General features: G+C 40.3%; 1 protein-coding gene across 3 annotated transcripts; it reads right to left on the reverse strand.

Annotated features, from left to right (window-relative positions):
• Window positions 1–743: 743 nt before the first annotated feature.
• On the reverse strand, window positions 744–21027 carry Cep57 (centrosomal protein 57). Of its 3 annotated transcripts, none has more exons than XM_052752257.1 (11): window positions 20472–21027; window positions 16298–16472; window positions 13216–13395; window positions 12689–12810; window positions 10943–11059; window positions 9988–10065; window positions 7407–7517; window positions 6586–6663; window positions 3641–3876; window positions 2663–2807; window positions 744–1845 (listed from the first exon to the last, which is right to left on the reverse strand). In XM_052752257.1, exons 1-11 carry the CDS (start codon window positions 20514–20516, stop codon window positions 1615–1617), a joined length of 1518 nt encoding a protein of 505 aa, XP_052608217.1. In that variant the 5' UTR covers window positions 20517–21027; the 3' UTR covers window positions 744–1614. The 3 variants fall into 3 exon arrangements, with proteins under 3 accessions (XP_052608217.1, XP_052608225.1, XP_052608232.1); XM_052752265.1 differs by having other exon boundaries at window positions 16316–16472; window positions 20472–21026; XM_052752272.1 differs by lacking the exon at window positions 20472–21027 and adding an exon at window positions 20146–20364.
• Between the last annotated feature and the right edge of the window lie 88 nt (window positions 21028–21115).

Genomic DNA, 21115 nt, shown 5'->3' on the forward strand with positions numbered 1-21115 from the left:
TGTACACACTAAAAGCACTTCTTGTGGAATCCAGCCACATTCCTGGCACTTCTTTCTTGCTCATCGTGGGATCCATGTTGGCATCTTATACAGAGTACAGGGGAGCTCTTCTGTGAGTGAGCGAACAAGAACTGAAGCAGGATCAAAACCCAAAGCCCTACAGTTTGAATCCAGCTGGAGACAGGTAAGATAGCATCTGTCAATTACTATTCTAATTAGGAGTTGGAGCCATTACCACTCAAATAACAGACAGTTTAATGTCCTGATATTCAGGAAGTTAACACAAGTGTAGGAGCTGAAGTGTGGTTGAGATGTAGTATTTACCATGTCATCAGCAGTTTTCTCACCTTCCTGGGGTCTATGGACTCACTGGTGTCAGTTCACTGTTGCTGCAAACCTGCTTGTCAGAAAATTGCACATACAAGTCAAGTTTATAACAATTTCGGGAGATTTACACATCTCAAAAAACTATGTAAGGACTCTGAGAATTCTAACTAGAAAATTGTAGCATGAACAGGTCATGCTATTAAGCTGTAATCCATAATGTGTACCTCAATTCCTTTAATATATGGCTGGCACATTCACCAGCCTGTCTAATAAATCACTCCATCAGTCACATTGGGCTAAGGTCTCTGAAAGCAGGAGAGTGATAAACATGCACCGAACACTTTCTCAATCAGGATACTAATATGCACTCTTGAGATTGCACAACAAATAAAGCCTTTGTTAGCTCGCTACTAAGCGAAGTTTAAAAGTTGCTTTATTGATTTCAGTACCAAATTTAATAAACATGTCGGATCTCTTCAAAATTATAATTTACATTGACATAATGATAGTCAGGTGTGTTCAGTTCACACACTACTCTTATTCTGTATACTAAAAGCATGGGGTTCTCAAAGAGTCAAGATTAAAACCAGTTCTTAACTGAGTAACATGATTACAAATAGCTATTGTCTAAAAACTGCAAATGTGTACATTTTACAACATCCCCCTTCTAATTCTTTATTCCAAAATTTCATTTCATTAACAACTGTTTATAGTTTTAGAAGATGTTATATATTTCACAGGTAGCTTACTTAAAAATGTTTGAGTCTTTAAGAGTGATTTCATACTGATCAACATCTGAAATACCAAAAAGTAGAACAAAACAAAGTCCTCTTAAATATATAAATACTTAAATACAGAAAGCCTCTATCTGTAGTTGGAAACAATACATTTAATGGTCATCTGGAGAAGGGAAAGTAGTGGTTACTTCACACCATGAGAAGATTTAAAAATGAGAGACTTTTCAAGCACTGACTATGGGGACAGCCTCATATTCTGAATTTTCAAACCCAATTTACATATATTCCTACTTAAAAAAACATACCCACAAGTAAAAAACTGGTCATTTGTTTACAAAGTGCAGTATATGAATACAGCAAATTCAAAGATACAGCACAGCTTCTTGGGCTGTAAAACTCCATTTCCATTTAGTTGTGCTATATAACACAAGAGATTGTGTAATGAAGCTTGGGCCCCTTAACACCTGCTAGTAATGGCAACATTAGCAAGCATGAAACCTGGAAAGTCTATTGTCATTGTCCAGTAAGATACATCATTTATGATCTGGTGTCAGTAATCCCAACACAGATTACTGCTCTGCAATGAATTCTGTATGGTTTGCATGTCTTTCAGTAACTGAAGATTTTTCCTGCTTTTTTCTCCAGGTCTCTGTTTGGCAAAATCCTTCTTACTTGTGGTCCTTGTGACTCCAGATGAACGACTGCTGTTTCCTTCTTCATCAAGAGTCTTTTTGTTAGCTTTTAATTCCTTTTTCTGTTTATCTGTGTTCTGTTTCTCCAGCTATCAAAATCAAGGCAGGGAAAAAAAATCAAATTCAATAAAAACATTTTCTTTTAGCTCAAGTACTTTGTTTTTGATACAGGGTCTTGCTATATACGGTCTTAAAGTCTTGATCCTCCTGCCTCAGCCTGAGTATACCAATAATCTTTCTCTAACACTCCAAAGATACATGCTGGGTTTTTTTTTTTGGGGGGGGGGGTTTCTTTTTTTTTAGCACATAAATCTATAAAAATCATTAAATCATTTAATATTCAGCAATACTAAAGTATGTAAAAACACACATACTAAATAAAAGTAAAAGGTGTACTCACATTAAATAAAGCTACTCAAGGTTTTTATCTAGAGAAAGACTGTTTTTGAGATTACTGTGAACCAGAGCCAGAACAAAGGTGGAATCCAGTTCCCGGGCTGACAGTAATCGGAGTTTGGGGATAAGTGGGCAGAGCTCAAGTAGGTTTTGGTATAAGCAAACATACTATACTTTTTCATATTTAATCTCACTAAGTTGAAAACCCAAAAAAACTCTAGGTGTATTTTAGACAATTTAATTTGGTCAAACTCAACCACTTAAATTTATCCAGAAGTTAAAATTTATTCATAAGGCTAAGGATATTAAATATATTCAGTAAAAACATACCTTACGTGAAACCTAAGTAAGATTAACAACATTTCTTTACTAAACCATGTAACACAGACTGGTTTATTTTTTAAAAAAAAAGTCCTCAGGAACAGCCTAGACAAACACCTCAGCCTCCTCAGTGAACACCTAAGAAGGGAAAAGGTAGTCCTGACAAACAAGTAAGGGAGGAGGAGGTACCTGGGCTTGGTATTTCCGGACTTTAGTTATCTGGTTGGCCTTTGCTTCCATTCTCCCGATTAATGCCTCCAATTCACACTCCAAGTTGTCCTTCAGTTCCACAGTTGGTGACTCCTGGATGAGTTTAGCAAGCTGTTGGTGATCACTACACACAAAACACATATGGAACTTCCTTAAGTTTCCCATGTTTAACAATTAGATCCTTTAAATGTCAGTATGGGATTCACCATTCTTTATTAAAAAAAAAAAGGGACCCATTTTGCTTTTTAACCAAATACTGCTGCTTCCAGGAATCTGAGTTCAGTTCCAGCAACCACATCATACATAGGTGACTCACAACCACCTGTGACCCCAGCTCCAGGGGCTCTGATGGCCTCTTCTGGCCTCCTTGGGCATCTGCACATGTGATATACACATAAAGAAAAATAAATACAAAATGAAGGTACAACCAAGCATTTTTTTTTTCTTTCTTTCTTCAAGACAGGGTTTCTCTGTGTAGTTTTGTTGCCTATCCTGGATCTTGCTCTGTAGACCAAGCTGGCCTCGAACTCAGAGATCTGCCTGGCTCTGCCTACCAAGTGCTGGGATTAAACGCGTGTGCCACCACCGCTTGGCACTAACCAAGCATTCTTAATTCTAGACAAGTTTCTGTTCATCCAGGGTTGTAAGCTAATACACTTTTATCTACTTTCTGCTCCCTCCATCAACATTACATGTAAACAAATTCGGTTTTCAGACTCATCAGTTACATTTAGCTAAACCTAAACACTATTGAGCTTTTGCATGGCCTTAGACACCTAACAAAATTAGAAAGGGAGGTTTCAGCCATGCCGGGTAGATTTCTTTAACTCCCAGCCAGTGGGCTAGTGTAAGGATCATGCTCAACATCTGTTAACAAAAGTAGGATTAATAAGTTCAAGCAGCTAAAAGAGATTTTATAACCAAATGTAGTTTTTAATTCAAAAACTCCAAACTCACAAGCTCATTTGCCCAAATTCATCCTGTAGAGTCTGTAAGACATCTGACAGTTCTTCACTGACACTGCCGGAGGGAGGCGTCACTGACTTCTTACTCTTGCTACCTCGTGAACAAGCTTGCTTTGCCAAGGGAACACTGTTAACAACTCGATCATTGCATAGAGCTTTACTGTGGTGCTTCATCAGATGCAAGACATGCTGAACATTGGCCACCACGGCATGGCTGGGACTGGTGGACTAAAGAGAAAAGTTAGTCAGGCAAGCCAATATCCCCTCTTCCCATTTTCTAGTTCTGAACCATCTAAGGCACAGATGGGACTTTACTGTGGTGAATCAGCACCCACCCTCCACTCTGTGCCACATACTTAGTCTAGCATCATATAAATTGGGTATGTTGGTGCAGACCTGTAATTCCAGAGAGAGACAGAGGCAAGAGGACCAAAAATTGTTCATCTTGTGCTACAGTGAGGTTCAAGACCTCATCTAAAACCAAACAGAAAAGCACTACCAAAAACAAAACACCCCACTGACCTTCTTGCCTCAGCCTTGTGTTCTTTGCTCCACCATCATGATTCTACCTGAAATCCAAACTCCTTAGGCTAGAGAAAATGGCTCTGAGTGTAGAGCACAGCCTATACTGCTTAACCCTCTGTTTCTTGACTTACTCTGTGAGCAAACTGTATTTGCAGATAATATTTCTTTGGTGAAACCATTTTCATACCCTATCTTAAACCTAGTTCAAACATAACATTTCTAAATGCCTGGGAGGTTAACTGCTCCACTTCTCAGATAGCCCACTGGCAATTTTTACATCTATCATTGTTTATCACAGCATACTCTATGTGTCTACATGTTATTTTACCTACTCACTTGTTCTTCCTGGTCCTTGAGCAGCGGTTCTCAGCCTCTCTAATACTGCAACCCTTCAATACAGTTCCTCATGATGTGTGTGGAGGCCTACAAAAGTTTCCTAGTGAGATCTGAGCTTGCTTTACCCAGCAGAGCTGCATCAGAGGATTGCTTGACCATGTGCATGGTTCCTGGATGATTGGAAGAGTCTATACTTGGCTGAGCTAGGGGGAGGTCTTCTGCTCCACCCCTTGGCATTCCTATAAATAGCCCTTTAGAAGGGACAGAAGACGCTGGTGGATAAGGATCCAGGCCCCATCCTGTATTTCTATCTGTTTCTCTCCCCTCTATCCTTCTGTCTAAATCTCTTATCCCTTTCTCCTCAAGAGTACCTGGGTTTTGTAAAATGTGGGAGCTGATCTCCCAGCTGGCCTCCCACAGTAGTGACCCTCCACCATAAAATTATTCCATTGCTACTTCATAACTAATTTTGCCACTGTTATGAATCATAATGTAAGTTTCTATGTTTTTGTAAATGTAAATATCTTGAGGTGTGTACCACACTCAGCTTTCTTTGAATAGTAGGAAAAACTGAAGTGTATCTGTCACAGCATAAACAAAACCTGATAGCTTTCTCAAACTTGTTTTAATGGGAAGTAATAATAGTTGGCTGGGCTTGTTGAGCTCCATAAGCCGTCAGCAGACAACTTGTTTAAAATGCAGACTTGTGGGAAGAACTTAAGATCTAATGTGCTCACTGCTTAAAAATGTTTCCTTGTAAGTGTTTAGTTTGAGTTTGTCGCACTGGGAAAGGAATCATACACCAAAGCCTAGTGGGGTGATCCTAGGAATACAAAGGTGGCTAATGACATCAGAGTAATCACTACTTGCCAATAAGTTACACACACACATATAATGGGCAGTGTGTATACTTTAATATGCAATGAACAAGTTTTGAAATTTGTTGTTACTGTTATTTTTCTGACTCATAATGTAATTTTATGTCAGTTGAGTCTAGTAATGAAAAATCTGGGCTTATAGTCTTACTTTTCTAGTGACTCATTTTTATTACATATGTAAGCATGACTAACAAGTAATTTTAAATTTTAAAATTTTTAAATGTTTAAAATTTAAGATTTTAAACATTTTAATTCTTCAAAATTTATAGAGAGGGGCTCAAATAAGCAATTGTGTTTTCTTAAACTTTTGTAATAACATTTCATAAAGAATACTTAAAACAACTTCACATTGAAAGCCCTGTCTTGTCCTTTGTGATTCATGGCTTCAATGAGAATTACCAAAGACAACAAAATGGGTATGATGAGACTTTGGACAAGACAAAGAATGAAGGCTGTCAGGTGGAATAGGGTAAATGTAGCACAACAAATTCAAAAATTCTGCACAGGGACAGAATGATGGCTCAATGGGTAAAAGCACTCTTGCTGTACAAGCCTGATGACCTGAGTTCTATCTCCAAAACCCACTGTGGAAAGAGAGAACTCCAAGTTGTACCTTGACCTCCACATGCATCTCTGGCCCCTCTCCATTTTTTGTTTTCACATCGAAAACAAAATGTTTTCCACAAACACACAAATTAAAAAATAAGTTTACATAAAAATAACTCCACACCCATACTTACAAAGGCTTATACAAAGATTCAGGAAAAAAACCTGTTCCTTAAGTTGATTTTATAAATAATAGGTTGTGCCTTCTAAAAGAAGGTTTTCCTAGAGTCAGGTATGGTGGTTCATACCTATAATCCCAGAAGTCTTGAGGCTGAGGATTTTTTTTATAAGTTCAAAGTTTGCTTATATCCCATAAAATGTGTAATAAGACTGAAACAGGCTAGAGATGGCTCAGCAGGTAAGAACACTGGCTTCTCTTCCAATGGAGTTCCAGGTTCAATTCCCAGCACCTACATGGCAGCCCACTATCATCTGGAACTCTAGTCCCAGAGGATCCAGCATCCTCTGGCCTCTGTGGGCATTGAACACAGATAGTACACAGACATAGGCTAGCAAAACACCTATACATAAAACAGGAAAAAAAAAAGACATTGAAATAATTTACACATGAAAATCAACAGCTACAACTCACCTTTCCAGCAACAAAGGGCATATCACCTAAGCACAATCTGTAGTGTGGCTGTGCACCGAAATAGTTTCTAGAACCTTTCTGGATGGAGAAAAAAGAAAGCTATTTTATTTATTTTGGTGAATTAATCCCAAGACTTCAGCTCACCGTGGAACTACTGGGTACCTAGCTTTAACCAGCTGTCTTGCTGCTCTGACCAAGTAGAAACAAGGCTTCTGGAAGCTGCTTCTGAAAGAGGGACTTACTTGGCCCACAGTTCGATAAGATACAACTCATCATGGAGAAAGCATGGCAACAGTAGTCCCGGGTGGGTGGGTATTCATCACACTGTACCAAGAGTCGGGAAGTAGAGACAGGACAGGAAGTGGGCCAGGCTAGGAACCTCAAGGCCTGCTTTCCAGTGACTTAATGGGGGTCATTTCACATTCAAACTACAACACTTGTTTATATCGGGGATCATAATATTACTTAGAGGCTAATGGGGGAGGGAGGATGGGGGGTGGGTACTAACTAATCATGTCAGAATTAAGGAGAGGAACAGTATTCACAAAGCATTTTAAGAGTCAAAGGTAATGAACACAGCTGAATAGTCCTAGTATTTTTATGTTCTTTTGTAGTTCCAAATGCTTTTTCATACAGTCCCTCACTACCATGGTAAGAATTCACAAATAAATTTTACTATTTATCTTCAGCTTTGAGTACAGAAACTAAGAGTGAAAGAGACTCACTCTTCCAAGCTTCTAATTCCACATGGCTTTAGTGTTGTTTACACAAATTATTACATAAAGTTGGTATTTAGACTGCGACTGGTGCAGTTTTCATACCTTTTCTGGTGGTTTTGACTTCTTCTTTTTAATTTTTCTAGTGCTGGTTGGAACATATGAAGTTGTCTTATCTTCAAAAATAAGTCTATTTGCTTCTAGACCAGTCTGCAACTAGAAAAAAATTAGCATAGAGTTAATGATGTAAAATAAAAGCTACAGTTCACATTTAAAGTGCCACCTAAGTCTGTAACTATGCTGGTAATCATCTCACTGAAAAGATGACATGGCTGAACAGTATGCCTTTAGTTGGTCATGTCTTGCATGGAAGCACTGTTCCACTACTGGTGGTTACTCTGCAACGTCTACTTCAGGAATTCAGTGGAATGCGTGTAGCTCTAAGCTGACAGTGTGCTACACACAGACAAGCAAGCAAAACACCCATACATATAAAACAAAAATAAATCTTGGAAGGGAGAAGCTGCAGTTTTCTCTAAACTATCTTTCAACAGCCCCACTCTTCAAAACTTGGTAAATTTTATATCTCTCTATATATCAAAAATAGTCTGGAGTTTGGTAAAATTTCCAATGACTAGATTCCTCCCCTAAAGAATTTAAAAATTCCAAATAAGGAAAAGTTCCCCAGAAGTTATGACTGAGTTTTAAGAAACAGCACAAGTAATGAATGAAATGCAAGGAATACTGAGAACATTCTTTTAGTATTCAGCACTATTAGGACAGGGTTTTCACTGGCAGTGGAATGCGGGGCTCTCCATCCTCAGGAGCATGACACACTTGGACATACTGAGTAATACTTTATACTAGACAAAACTCCAAAGGATATCATCCCTCTGGAATATTTACACTGTCAACAAGTGTGAAGAGTAACAAATGAACCACTTAAGGGATACTTTTTGATTCTAGCTCATATCTAGTTTTTCTCGTAGATGTCTTATATGTGTCCCTGAGTTTTAAAGTGCTTTTATTACCATTTGTTTGATTTCCCTAGCACTATAAAATCCAGACTCTGGATGGTTAAATATGCCATTCAGGGTTATACAAATCAGAATCAGCAAGATATAGGAATGCATCTCCTTCACCACCTGCCTTCCATTACCACAGTGCTCACCATCAGAACTCAAACTGGTAAGAATTCATCAACTGAATTTGTGAAGATTTCTATTTAGCATACAAGAACTATACACTACAATTTAATAAAGAATAACCCATACATTTGCAATGTTACATGTGAGGAGTAGAGACATCTTAAAACAGTTTTCTTAAAGCTAGAACAAAAAAAAATGGTTAAGTGGCCATATACCTCAACAAGCACACAGAAAAAGAGTAAATCTACAAATGATATCAGGTGTAATAAAAAAATTGACATATCCAATCAATGATTCAAAGGAGCACTAGCAGAAAGAGACTGTAATAGTCTATTCCTGCATCAGCAGCTGTGAGAATGCAGGACACTTAGACAGGATGCCACAGACTCAACTACAATGGGTCCATTAGTAACTTCTGAGATTAGGACCTGCTTCTTGTGTTACTATAATAAACGTTACCAACACTAGCATACTCTTAAAGAGGTTGGAAAAGAGACTATCTAGGAAATATCCAAGCAAATAACCACAGAGAAAAGTCTCTAGTTAAAATAGAAAAATAAAAAATAAAACTCTATTATTCCTACGGTGTCTTCTATAATGCAGTTCCGGCTGGAATACATGAACTCATGCTTTGAATCTTTACAATTCTACTACCAGGTGGCTGGTCACTGCATGGGGCAAAATTCAAAACTAGGAGAGTAGAGTTCATTCTTCTCTAGGACAGGAGTTTACTTTCTGTCCTGGTATCTTAAGAGTCTCAAGAGAGCCGGGCAGTGGTGGCGCACGCCTTTAATCCCAGCACTCGAGAGGCAGAGCCAGGTGGATCTCTGTGAGTTCGAGGCCAGCCTGGGCTACCAAGTGAGTTCCAGGAAAGGCACAAAGCTACACAGAGAAACCCTGTCTCGAAAAACCAAAAAAAAAAGAGTCTCAAGAGAAGCAACAGTTTTGTTGCTGCAGTACTGAGGACTGAACCAAGTGTCTCGTGAATGCTAGGTAATCCTTCTACACTCAACTAACTCTACCCAACACACACATTTACACTGGATACTGAGTCATCTGCTAGGAGCTCATCAGACCTAAGCTTTATATGAATACTTCTGTGTTTGACACCTTTTTAGCTCACAGGCATTTTTTATATTACATGTATGGATTTATGTATTACAAAAGTGCCTGCATTATGTATGTGCATGTGCTCGGTGCACAAGGGTTAGAAGAATGCCAGGCTCTGGAACTGGACTTACAGATGGTTGTAAGCCACCATGTGGGTCCTAAGAATCAAAGCCAAGCCTGCTACAAGGACAACCATGTGCTCTGACCTCTGTACCATCTCTCCAGCTCCAACCTCGCAGGCTTTAAAAATACTAATCCAGACTCTGTGATTTGAAACATCCAAAGAACTGCTCAAATTTTACTTTGCAAAGTTACAGTCCTAATTTCCAATACTAAGCTATCTCTGAGGTCTACATATGGATCTGGTGTACTCATGCGTAACTGTTCACCTTTAAACCACGTGTTTCCCTGTTCATCATTCTACTCACCTCTGCTGCCTGAGCCTGCATACGCTTCCTTTCCTGCTCTTCTTCACGGAGTTTAGACTCTAATTCTTGCATTTTTTTCTAGTGATAAGAATATCAAAACAGATAATGGTTAAAAGTATCTTTTTGTAGAGTTTTAAAGATAGTCAAAATAATCATGTTAGTTCACTCTAGTGATGGCTCAGGCCTTGATAATATCCATGACACTCTCCTAATAGATCAACTAACAGTCATTAGTGAGGTAGCTGTGAGTTAAGTGGCCAGAATTAAGGGGGGAAAAAAAAGTCTATGACCAAAGAACACAGCTTTGTATAAAAGTAAAGATTACATAAAGACAATCTAGATCTTCACTCAGTAGTATTAAATCTCTCTTTTTTTTTCTTTTTTGGTTTTTCGAGACAGGGTTTCTCTGTGTAGCTTTGCGCCTCTCTGGAACTCACTTGGTAGCCCAGGCTGGCCTCGAACTCAGAGATCCGCCTGGCTCTGCCTCCCGAGTGCTGGGATTAAAGGCGTGTGCCACCACCGCCCGGCAAAAGAAATGATATAATGATGCAACTCAAGTGTAGACGAATTTCTTTTTTTTTTTCCCCCGGAGCTAAGGATAGAACCCAGGGCCTTGCACTTGCTAGGCAAGCGCTCTACCACTGAGCTAAATCCCCAACCCCTAGTATTAAATCTCTCTCAAGTAAAACACAATTAAAAGTAAAATTAGTTCAGAAAAAAATTACATGATGCAAGTTTTAAGTATCAAAAATATTTCACCCTTCACTGTTTTCAGAAAGAACTACCTTATGTCCAGCCACCAAGATTGCAAAATGTCAACATTCTTTTTCAAATTATTTTCTTTTTTAAAGACTATGTATAAGAAAAACCGTTACATTATAAATATCCATGTTTATGAAAATACAGTGACAACCACAACAATAGACATCGGTAAGTAAAAGTCATGTTCACTGACTTCTGCAAGGGCCTGCATTGTGGTAAGTTTGTTGTATTCCTGTTCAAGAAGATCCAGTTTTTCCAGCTGGCTCTGAACGTGAGTTTGATCATGTTGCCGTTCTCTTTCTAGAGAAACCTGAGAAACAGCATCAAAATGCAATATAATGTGATGATCAAAAAGTTGAAAACACAGCACACACCCAACATAATACTATATGTAATTTGCCTGTCCTTTCACAGACCTGCTGGACGTGGAAAGGAATTCAAGGAATAGAACACTAAGACTTCATTGGTAACAATGATCTGTGCCTGTGTTTAATTTTGTAATGTATATGCACAGCATGCCTTTTTGGATATCAGAGGACATCTTGTAAGAGCTAGTTCCCTCTTTTTGCCATGTTGGTCCCAGGGATCAAACTTGGTTTTTCAGGCTTCAATGCAAGTGCCTTTATCCACTAAGCCATCTTACCATCCTTGGAATATTGTTCTCAATATAGTATTTACCAAGTATATGGCTCTATATAAGGTTTTATTTAAGGGCATATATCCTTATACCCTAGGATAGAGGATTTACTGGACACACAGGCTACATAAATACACAAATACTAATAAGTATTAAGTCCTATTAAGTAATTTCTTAAAAACTGTAAGAACTCGTATGCATATTTCCTTTGAATGCAAAATATACTCTTTTCTTCCTTCACACTTAGGGTCTGATTTGGAAAGACTGCCCATCCGCTTAAGGAACAACAGTCTCATTATAAACAAATCAGAATAGATGGGCAAATATCTAACTGGATATATTTGCAAACGCCCAACACTAAGTCTGAGTAAGCCATTGCCATTTCTTCAGTGTCCATGACAGTGGGGAATTTTACAAGAGAACTCTAAATAATAAAACAACCCAAGCAACAACACAGTGAAGAGATGCATAATGTGCGATTAATCACTGGCACATTTTTCCCAACACTGCTGCATAACTGCTTATACATGTAAGTCTTATTTCTCAAACTAGGACCAAAAGTTGATGGGGGCTAGAAAATAGTATTTCTCTTTTACAACTGCAGATTTTCTAGCATTTAAGCATGTAAGAAATCAAATTTTGCATAATAGTTAAATTTTCTATATGAAAAGGATGTTTAAAAAATATATTGGACACTAATGTTGTAATTATCCTCTACAAATGTACAAGTTACTTAAGTATAAAGATTACTGATGCAACAGAAGAAAAACATTTTGTTTTAAATTTAACAAGTGCAGTAGCTGGGCACATAGCTCATCTGGTAGAGTGCTTGCCTAGCACCAGAGAAAGCCTGAGGTGCAATCCACAGCAGTACATACACCAGGTATAGTGATGTGGTCTATAATCTCAGCACTCTGGAGATGGAGTCAAAGATGAGAATGGCCAGGTCATCCTTGGGCAACATGATGAGCCAGCCTAGGCTCTATGAGACCCCTGTTTCAATAAGCAAATTAATTACGTGTTTTTTTTAAACTGCAAAAAATTTTACAAAGAGTAGTGGATTTCACAGGTACATATGGTTATTTACACATTTGATAATATAGACTCCAAGACATTAACGTGACTATTTTTCAAATTTAAGCACAAGTTTACCAAGTACAAGAATCATACATAACAAACAGAGCCAATCAAACCACCATCTATATACTACCCTGAGACCAACAGACTTCAGCACGGGGCTTTAACAACAGTGCCAGCAGGCCTCTCTGAGAAGGTCTGCTAATCATCTGGGAGGTGCCATACCTGCTTTTCTAAGACAGATGTCCTCTCCATCTCTGCATGCTTTATCATATTTCTCATGTATTCCAATTGTTTTTCTAAAAGACTACATTTATTTTCTGCAGCTAGCAGCTGGGATGTCAGCTCTAAAATGAATACACACAAAAAATAGTAATTAGCTAACACACAGACATGTCCCAACAGCGTGTAAACAGGAACTGGACTTACATGGGTTAGAGGTAAGGTTAGTGGTAGGGTGCTTGCTCAGTATGCCCGATTACTTCAAAATAAACCAACAGGCCTCCAAAACTGCCAGTCCCTCCCAGTAGTCCTAGAAACCTCTCTGGATGACTTATGTTCTTCCTGATGCTAGTCAAATATGCCACACACTGCCAATAAGCACTATGTATGATGTCACTTGCTCCTCATAATACACCTGACTATGATGTAATTCTGTAACGGCTAGAGTGACCATCACAAACTACCAATGTGGAATTCTAAAATAATTTTACAATATTTGGATAGATCTGTTTCCTCTTAGTTAAACAAACCTTGATTGTGCTTTGATTCTTCATTCTTTGAATTCTCTCTCTCTTGTATCTGTTCATCCAATACTTTCTTATATTCAATTGTTTCCCTAGACAAGGTTTTCACACTTTCTTCTGCCTGAATCCTTTCCAGTTCCAAGCGTCGAATCTTATCTTGAAGATTCTTAAGAGCAGAAAATATGGCTGCCAAGTATAAAATGCACACCTTAAGTTAATAATACACACAGAGAAGCTTACCAAAAAAGAAATTTTCTTCTGACAGATTCTCACTCTGTACCCTAAGTGGCCTCAAAAATCACAGTAATTCTCCTGCCTTACCCTTCCAAGGGCTGGGCTAGAGATGTGAGCCATAGAGCCCAGCTCTGAAAAGAAAATTTTAGAAGACTGACACAAGTCAAGTGGGAGATCATTCTCTGAAAACAACATTATTTCCTAATTAAAAAGTCATTCCAAGGCATCATTCTGAATTCTTTATAAGGTTCTACTAGTTATTCAAGTAAAAGTTAAAAGAAAACAAGAAAACAAAAACCACCACTAATGTTTAAAAAAAAATTACAAAGTTTTTTAAAAAAAAACCCACCTTGGCTAATCATACATAAATTCACAACTGTCCTGTGATGCTTTGAACAAGAATGGCCCCCATAGGCTCATGTATTGGAATGCTTGGTCAACAAGGAAAGATACTACTTGTTGGGGTAGATAGGGCCTTGCTGGAAGAAGTGTGTCATCTGAGGTTTCAGAAGCCCAAGCCAAGCAGTGTCTCTCTCTTCCTGCTGCCTTTAGATCCGGACGTAGAACTCTCAGATACTTCTCCAGCACCATGTCTACCTGCATGCCACTGTAATATAAAGCCATGTAGTTCTGGCTTTATAGTCAAGGATACATGAAAGGGGTGGTGGAATCTACCTCTGAGGCTAAGGAAAGCTACTGAGGCCAGGTGTGTGTAAGGGGTGTGCCTGAACACAGCAACTCTTATAAAGCATATGTGTGAAGCTGTGAAGGTAAAACCTGGATTGTGTTGGAAACCCCAAGATATTGAAGATGCCAGAGTCATGGGATACCTGGCAAGGAGAGCTACTAAACAGGGTGTGGAACCAGTGAGAAGTGCAGAAGTGCGTTGCAGTCAACGAAGCTGAAAGGAGTTGGAGATATGAAGATCTCCTGGATATCACACATAAGATGCACAATTTGGAGTTTGCCCTGCTGGTTTTTGGTCTTGCTTTGGTCCAGTATTTCCTCACTATATTCTCTTTCTTTCCTTTTGGAATGGTAATATATATTCTGTGCCATTGTATGTTGGAAGTATGTAACCTGTTTTTTTATTTTGATTTTAAAGGAGTACAATAAAGAGATTTCCACGAGTCTTAGAAGACTTTTAAACAGTGTTGAGATTGTGATAGACTACTGGGATTTTTGAAGTTGGACTGAATGCATTTTTTGCAACACTATGATATGGCTACAAGCTTATGGGGGCCAGGGAGTGTGGTTTGAATAATAATGCCTCCCATATGCTCATATATTTGCATGCTTCACCAACAGCACTACTTGTTGGAGTAGGTGTGGCCTTGCTAAAGCACGTATGTCACTGGTAGGGAGGCTCTGAGGTTTTAGAAGCCCACAAGAGGCCCAGTGTCGCTCTCTTCCTCCTACCTTCAGATCTGGATGTAGAACTCCCAGATCCTTCTCCAGCACCATGTCTGCCTGCATGCAACCATGCTTCTGACATGATTACAATGAACTAAACCTCTGAAACTGTAAGTGAGCCCCAATTAAATGCGTTCCTTTGAAAGAGTTGCCATGGTCAAGATGTCTCTTCACAGCAACAGAACACTGACTAGGGCAGTCCCAAAGTACATTATTAAATGTTGTCAACCACTTGGCTCCTAGATGATGCACTGAAATCAGAGCAGCTATGGTTATCCACAGAAGACCCTAAAAAGGTGTCCTAACATTCCCTCCTGGAAGGTAAGGAGGCTTCCAAAGCTTACCAAGCAGCTCAGGAGGCAGGATACAAGGTCCTTCTCCTTAGAGATTCCTCAGAGGTTGCTAATAACTGTCAGTTCAGGGAAGACTCTTCCTTAGTCACATGTAATTTGCCTATTGTCATGTGAGAAAGCTCAAACTTACTGCCTCATCAAATTTGTCTTTAATGGACCCATCTCTTTGGTTTGTTGTTGGTACCTCTCTGTGACAAGCAGACATTTGTTCATGTATCCACAGCAACAGGTATCAACAGATGTCTCAAATATTTTCTGTTGTATGTACACATGTTATATGTACACCAAGTACATACATATGCCAAGGTCAGGGGTCAACCTTGGCTTCCATTCATCAGGTAACACAGTGTTGGTTCAGCCAAGGTCTTTCACAACCGAGGCTCACTGGTTAGGCTATGTTGGCTGGACAGTGAGTCCCAGAGATCTGTCTGTCTCTGGCGCACAGCACTGGGAATAGAAATGTGTCAAAAAGCTTGGCTTTAAAAAAAAAAAAAAGTATTGGCTTTGTTTATCCTTTGATACTTCCACATATATATGTAATGTACCTGGATGATAGTCACCTACTTCCTTTCACATTCCCCAGGACCTGACCCCTAATACACACACCCTCTTAATGTTTGTCTTCTTTAGAAGAATACAATTCAGAGTAATTAGTGCTGTCTACATAACTCTGACTTTTTTAATAAGGTATTTATTTAATGTGTATGGGTGTTTTGCCTACATGTATATTTGTACACCATGTGCATGCCCAATATCTAGAAGCCAGAAGAGGGTGTCAGATTCCCTGGGAATAGTTACAGACAGTTGTAAACTATCATGTGGGTGCTGGGAACTGAACCCAGGTCCTCTTGGAAGAGCAGCTAATGCTCTTAACTACTGAGCTCTCTCTCCAGCCTCTGCCTGAGACTGATTCTGGAGAGGACAGACTAGTAATAAGTGACTCAAAGTATTTTAGCTTCCATGAGTTGATGGATAATGTTCAGTAGTCAATATGAAAAGCACGTTAAATTCACAGAAATAAAGGGGAAAATAAATACTGTTTTACTTGAAAACAACAGAGGTCAAAACTAAGAATTTTAAACATTTACTTTGTTCCAGTTGGTTACCTCTGCTGTTGCTTTCTGGATAGGCAAGTGTGGGCTTATTTGGGGAGCGTCGCAGATCACTATTAAGGAAAGGCTTATCAGGTGGATATAATACATATGGAGATGAAGAATGACGAACCATATTTCTGTTAGACCTCAATGGTTCAGCTAGGATGTTCTGAAAAAGAAAATTATGAAATTACCTTGCAGACATTTAAAGCAAATATTCATGACTGAGTAACACTGTATGTTTCTCTAAAAGACAACAGAAAGGAAAAACAGTGCACTGATCTCACAGTAGAACCCAACCACTACTGACTGTGAAGAGATGCAACATTTAGGGTTAAACAGTCACATGGCAAAAACACCATGCTCACACAACCTCAATACAAATATTTAGGCAAGTCCAATCTTTGTTCAGATCAGAAACAGATACAAATTGCTGACTTATTCTATCTTCAATAAACAAAATGTTTGCCAAATATTTATAATGACTAAAAACTCCCTAAAGAAAGCATGTTCTTTTTTTAAAAAATTTATATCTAGTTAGCAAAAAGGGGAAACAATTATAAAACATTTGGGCTTATATATTCTCATATAAAACTATTTCTCCACATACACCATCTGTCACAAATCTGTCAAATTTGGGATTATGTTTCACATGATATAAACTTACCAAAGTATACCTCTAAATGTTAACCGGAATTTTAGTAGTAGGTGAGTTTGTGGTGCTGGACACTTCAATAAGAGGGAAATAATAGAGATGCTAGGAGCTAAGGAAGAAGACAGGATGATTGCCAGCTGTTCAGAATTCTCACACATCTAGTTCCCTTTTTCAGACTGCCACAGCAAATTAGGATTTTCAATTTTCTGAAGAACTCTATTGCTAAAATAAAGTATTAGTATAGTTTGTGTAGGTACAAAGGAACGATGAATATTTACAACAATAAACCACTTCCTTGAATAAACGGAACTATCCAAATACCTACATAGTAAGTTTGTACTTTTGTGTTACAGTAATACTTCCAGTGGATTTATAAGGGCAATTACAAAACACACTGTTGCTGTGAAAACTACAGGGGGCAATGAGCTTAGCAAAGTTAGGCACAAGCCTCAAAAAGAGCCCTAGTCACGTAAGTGCTGTCATTTCTCAGCCTTTTGCCTAAGATCAAATGAGAGCTCTATCTGATGTAGTATGTGGGCTCAGGTCTTGTATAATATTAGCGGGACCAGCCTTAATATTATACATCCCAGGAACTCAGGAGAGAGAACTATGAACACGGAGGACTATTTTTGGGAAATAGAATCTCAGCACACCAAGCTCTATAGTCCACTTGCTTTAATTCCTCTGGGATAACATCCTATTTACACAGCTTCAGTTCTGTTCTTGTGCTTAGCTCCTTTCTTGCCTGATTTCTCTCTGTTTATCTACTGCTCCCTCTTAAGTTCTATCTTAATTCTCTCGTCTTAATTCTGCCTCATCTAGGTCCTTTTCACCTTGTTCTTAGCCATCTAGTACTTCCCCATCTGGCTCTCCCTCATCTTCCATCTTGTTCCTCTAGTACTCCCGGTGCCACAAAAGGACAAATCTCTTCCTCAACTCTAAGAGGCCTCAACCCTAGACTGATTTCTGAGTTTTAAAAACAAAATCCAGGCCAGTGGACAAAGGTGCTTGCTGAACAGGCTTAATGACCCACGTTAGCTCTCAGAACCCACTAAGGTGTAAGGAGGCAACGTCAAAGCCGTCTTCTGACCTCCAGAAGCCAACTGTGGCATGTTCACCTCCACACACGTCACCAGGCACACACGAATAAAACTATGAAAATTCTGAGGTAAACTAATCTCTCTCAGAAGCATGGATGACAGAAATCATTTACCTAAGCACTTCACTCAGTGGAGGGAGCAACAATGATTCTCCTTCAGCCTCCTAGGTCTCTCCCTCATTAACTCCCTGGATCTCTCCTCCCACTTTCGTTAAATGCCTGAGTTCCCCAAGCTTGGTCCAAGGTTCCTTTCTTATCTACATGGATTCTCTTAAAAAAAAAAAAAAAAAAAAAAATCGCATCTACTTTCAGGCCTTAATTTTAATTTGCCAGTAGCTTTTAAGTTAAAATATGGAACTGAGATCTGAATCTAAAACTCCAAACTCACATCACTCATTATCTACTTGTATGTCTTATCAGGCACCTAAAATTTAATGACTCTAATCAAATTCTTGGTTAGTTCCCAAGTCTGCTCCTCATGCAGCATACCAAAACAAATGGCACTGCTATTTACTAAACTGCCCTGTACAAAACCCTTGCATGGAGTCATTTTCAATCACTCAGATCTAATCTCTCTGCAAATCATTTAGGGTTCTTTCTCCGTACCATATTTAGAATCCCTACTACCCTACATGTTGCTATAGTTGATTTGTTTGAATTACTGTGAAATGCTAACTACTCTTCACACTTAAGTATGTTCTTCCAAACAGCTTGCCAGTGATAAAGATCCTAAAAAAAGGAGGTGGGGGAATTCAAGTTAGTATTTCTAATCAAAACTCTCCTATGGCTTTCCAAAACAGAGCACAATTCTTACCATAGTTTATAAAACCTCCACATAACGTAGTCCCAGGCTAACCCTTGTTTCATTTCCTGACACTTTCTTTTGATACTGTCTCCCTACCAATTTTCCAGCAATGGGGACTCCAAAAAAATCCAAAACAATACCACTGCACAAAATACATATACTTTTCTATTGAACAGGCTTTAGGATTTCAGTTGGGTCTACTACCATAAGGACTAAGGATTAACTACATCCCTGTGACACTGCCTTGATGGCCTTGGGTAAATCTCAATCTATTATTACCTACTCCTTAGTTGGTCTCCAATTTCTAAGTTTTGAGGCAAAGAAGAGCCCTCCTTTCCCAAGCCAAAGCAGTCTTGTCCCTGTATAATTCATGAACCCACTGACACTTGTTTCTGCTAGTCTTTCTTTACCTCTTATCGATCTGGTCAGTGAATGAACTCCCAAATGCTTGCTCCACCACCTCTCATCTCCTCTAGAGCCACTGTGCTGAAAACCTAAGGTAGTCTGGCCTTGTTATCACAGATTCTAGTAGCCACCGAAAGCTGAAACAGATTCCTAAGTGTGACTTTCTGAAGGTGACTAATCTCTAACAGCCTTTCCCTCATCTGTTATGAAATGGCCCTGATATTCTGACTTCCCCCATTATTCAATTCTCACTTGTTTTTCTAGTCCTTCTTGCCCAACTCTACCTCCGAATTACCTGTTTATTACAAATTACCCTCTGATATCCTGGAAATATCTACTGTCTTGCTACATACCTCAAAAGTTTGCAGTGCGTTATTCTCTTCCAATGCCTTCAACGGGCAACTAGTTCTGTGTTCTCTTCCACAAACTACCTTCCCTAATACTGCTCATCAATCAATTCCAGACTCCTCGGTACAAACACGAAGAGCAGTAATGATCTAATGAGTACAGTGCTTTGCTCCTTCAGTGGGGTTTCTAGAGTAACTGTAAACTGTAGGCGAGGCACAGAGCATTTCCGAACGCAATTCCAGCTCTGTCACACTTAATTCTTATCTCTTACTAGAGCGTTTTCCAAAAGACTGAGCTTCACAATAGAATCTTTACAAACACCAGTGACTAAACCCGCCGCTGTCTGAGTCCCCGGGGTCGCTTCTCCAAAGCAGCATTTCCACCCTGAGTCCAGGTGTTCCCCAAGAGGTGGGAACGCGCGGGCTCTGGCTGCAGGGGTGGCGCAACAGTCACTGCGGGCACTGCAGACAACGACGAAAAGGCACTCCGGGGGCCTCAGCGGCCGTCACTCCGCAGACCTGCACACCTACCTGTTTTCTGAGGGTTTCCGAGCCGGGCCGTTAGGCTCACGTGACCGAGCTTTGTTTTCCCAGGCCTGAGAGTGCAGCAGCCCGACCCGGACAAGGCTCCAAGCGCGGGCTGCGAGGCCAGGCGAGCGCTGGGTGGCCATGGAGGCGGACGGGGCTGCTGCTCCACAAGACACAGGTGCAGCCTCCCGGAGGGACCGCCAAAGGCACGCGGCCCACGCAACCCGCCGTCCCGCAGACTGACGCCAGATCCACGGCCGTCAGGAAAGCGAGGCAACCCAGAGAGCCGTCCCGGCCCACCTGGAACCCACGCCAACACCGCCGCTTACCGAAAAATGAGACTCCGAAGCCGCCGAGACCGAGGCCGCCGCCATCTTCCCGCCTGCGCAACGCGGGCCGCCGTCCTCGAGCTCCTCCTCCGGATTCGACAGCCGCCCGCCTGGGACGAGCCGAAGCCGAGCCCCCGATGGAAAGGGCGGGCGCGCTGCGAACCGGCTAGGAGCCTCGGCTTCACACCCTACAAGGACGCCACACTCAGCGATCACCCAAAGAGCAACGCGTCTTGACAGACGTCTTCATTAGCCAATCAGAAAAGAGGACATCTTCTGGCGGCAGGCTAGAGTCCGCCTCTCCTCTAGGTGACGTCACAAGGTAGCGCGCTGCTGAGCCTGCGGGGACCGCAACGCTGAGAGTTGACAGACGGCTCTGAGAGTATTCTGGGAAGGGCTGGGTGTCCTGGACGAGCAAGCAAAGGCTATGGCTGCCGGAGCCTCCGGCGACAGCCCGGGCGGATGACAGGAACAGAGTAAGGGCCAGTGGGAAGTTCAGACACTCCATCAGTGCCCCAGAAATAAACTCCAGGGAGCGTTCGCCCGACTCTACGCCTCTCCAGGTGAAGTAATGACCTTTCGGCCAATGACAAACGGGAGTGGGAGGGGCTTAATGACATGATCCAATGGAAACCAAGGGCTGA

The sequence above is a fragment of the Peromyscus californicus genome, unplaced genomic scaffold, assembly GCF_007827085.1.
Source record: "Peromyscus californicus insignis strain IS unplaced genomic scaffold, ASM782708v3 Scaffold_11__1_contigs__length_118956290, whole genome shotgun sequence".
NCBI lineage: Eukaryota > Metazoa > Chordata > Mammalia > Rodentia > Cricetidae > Peromyscus > Peromyscus californicus.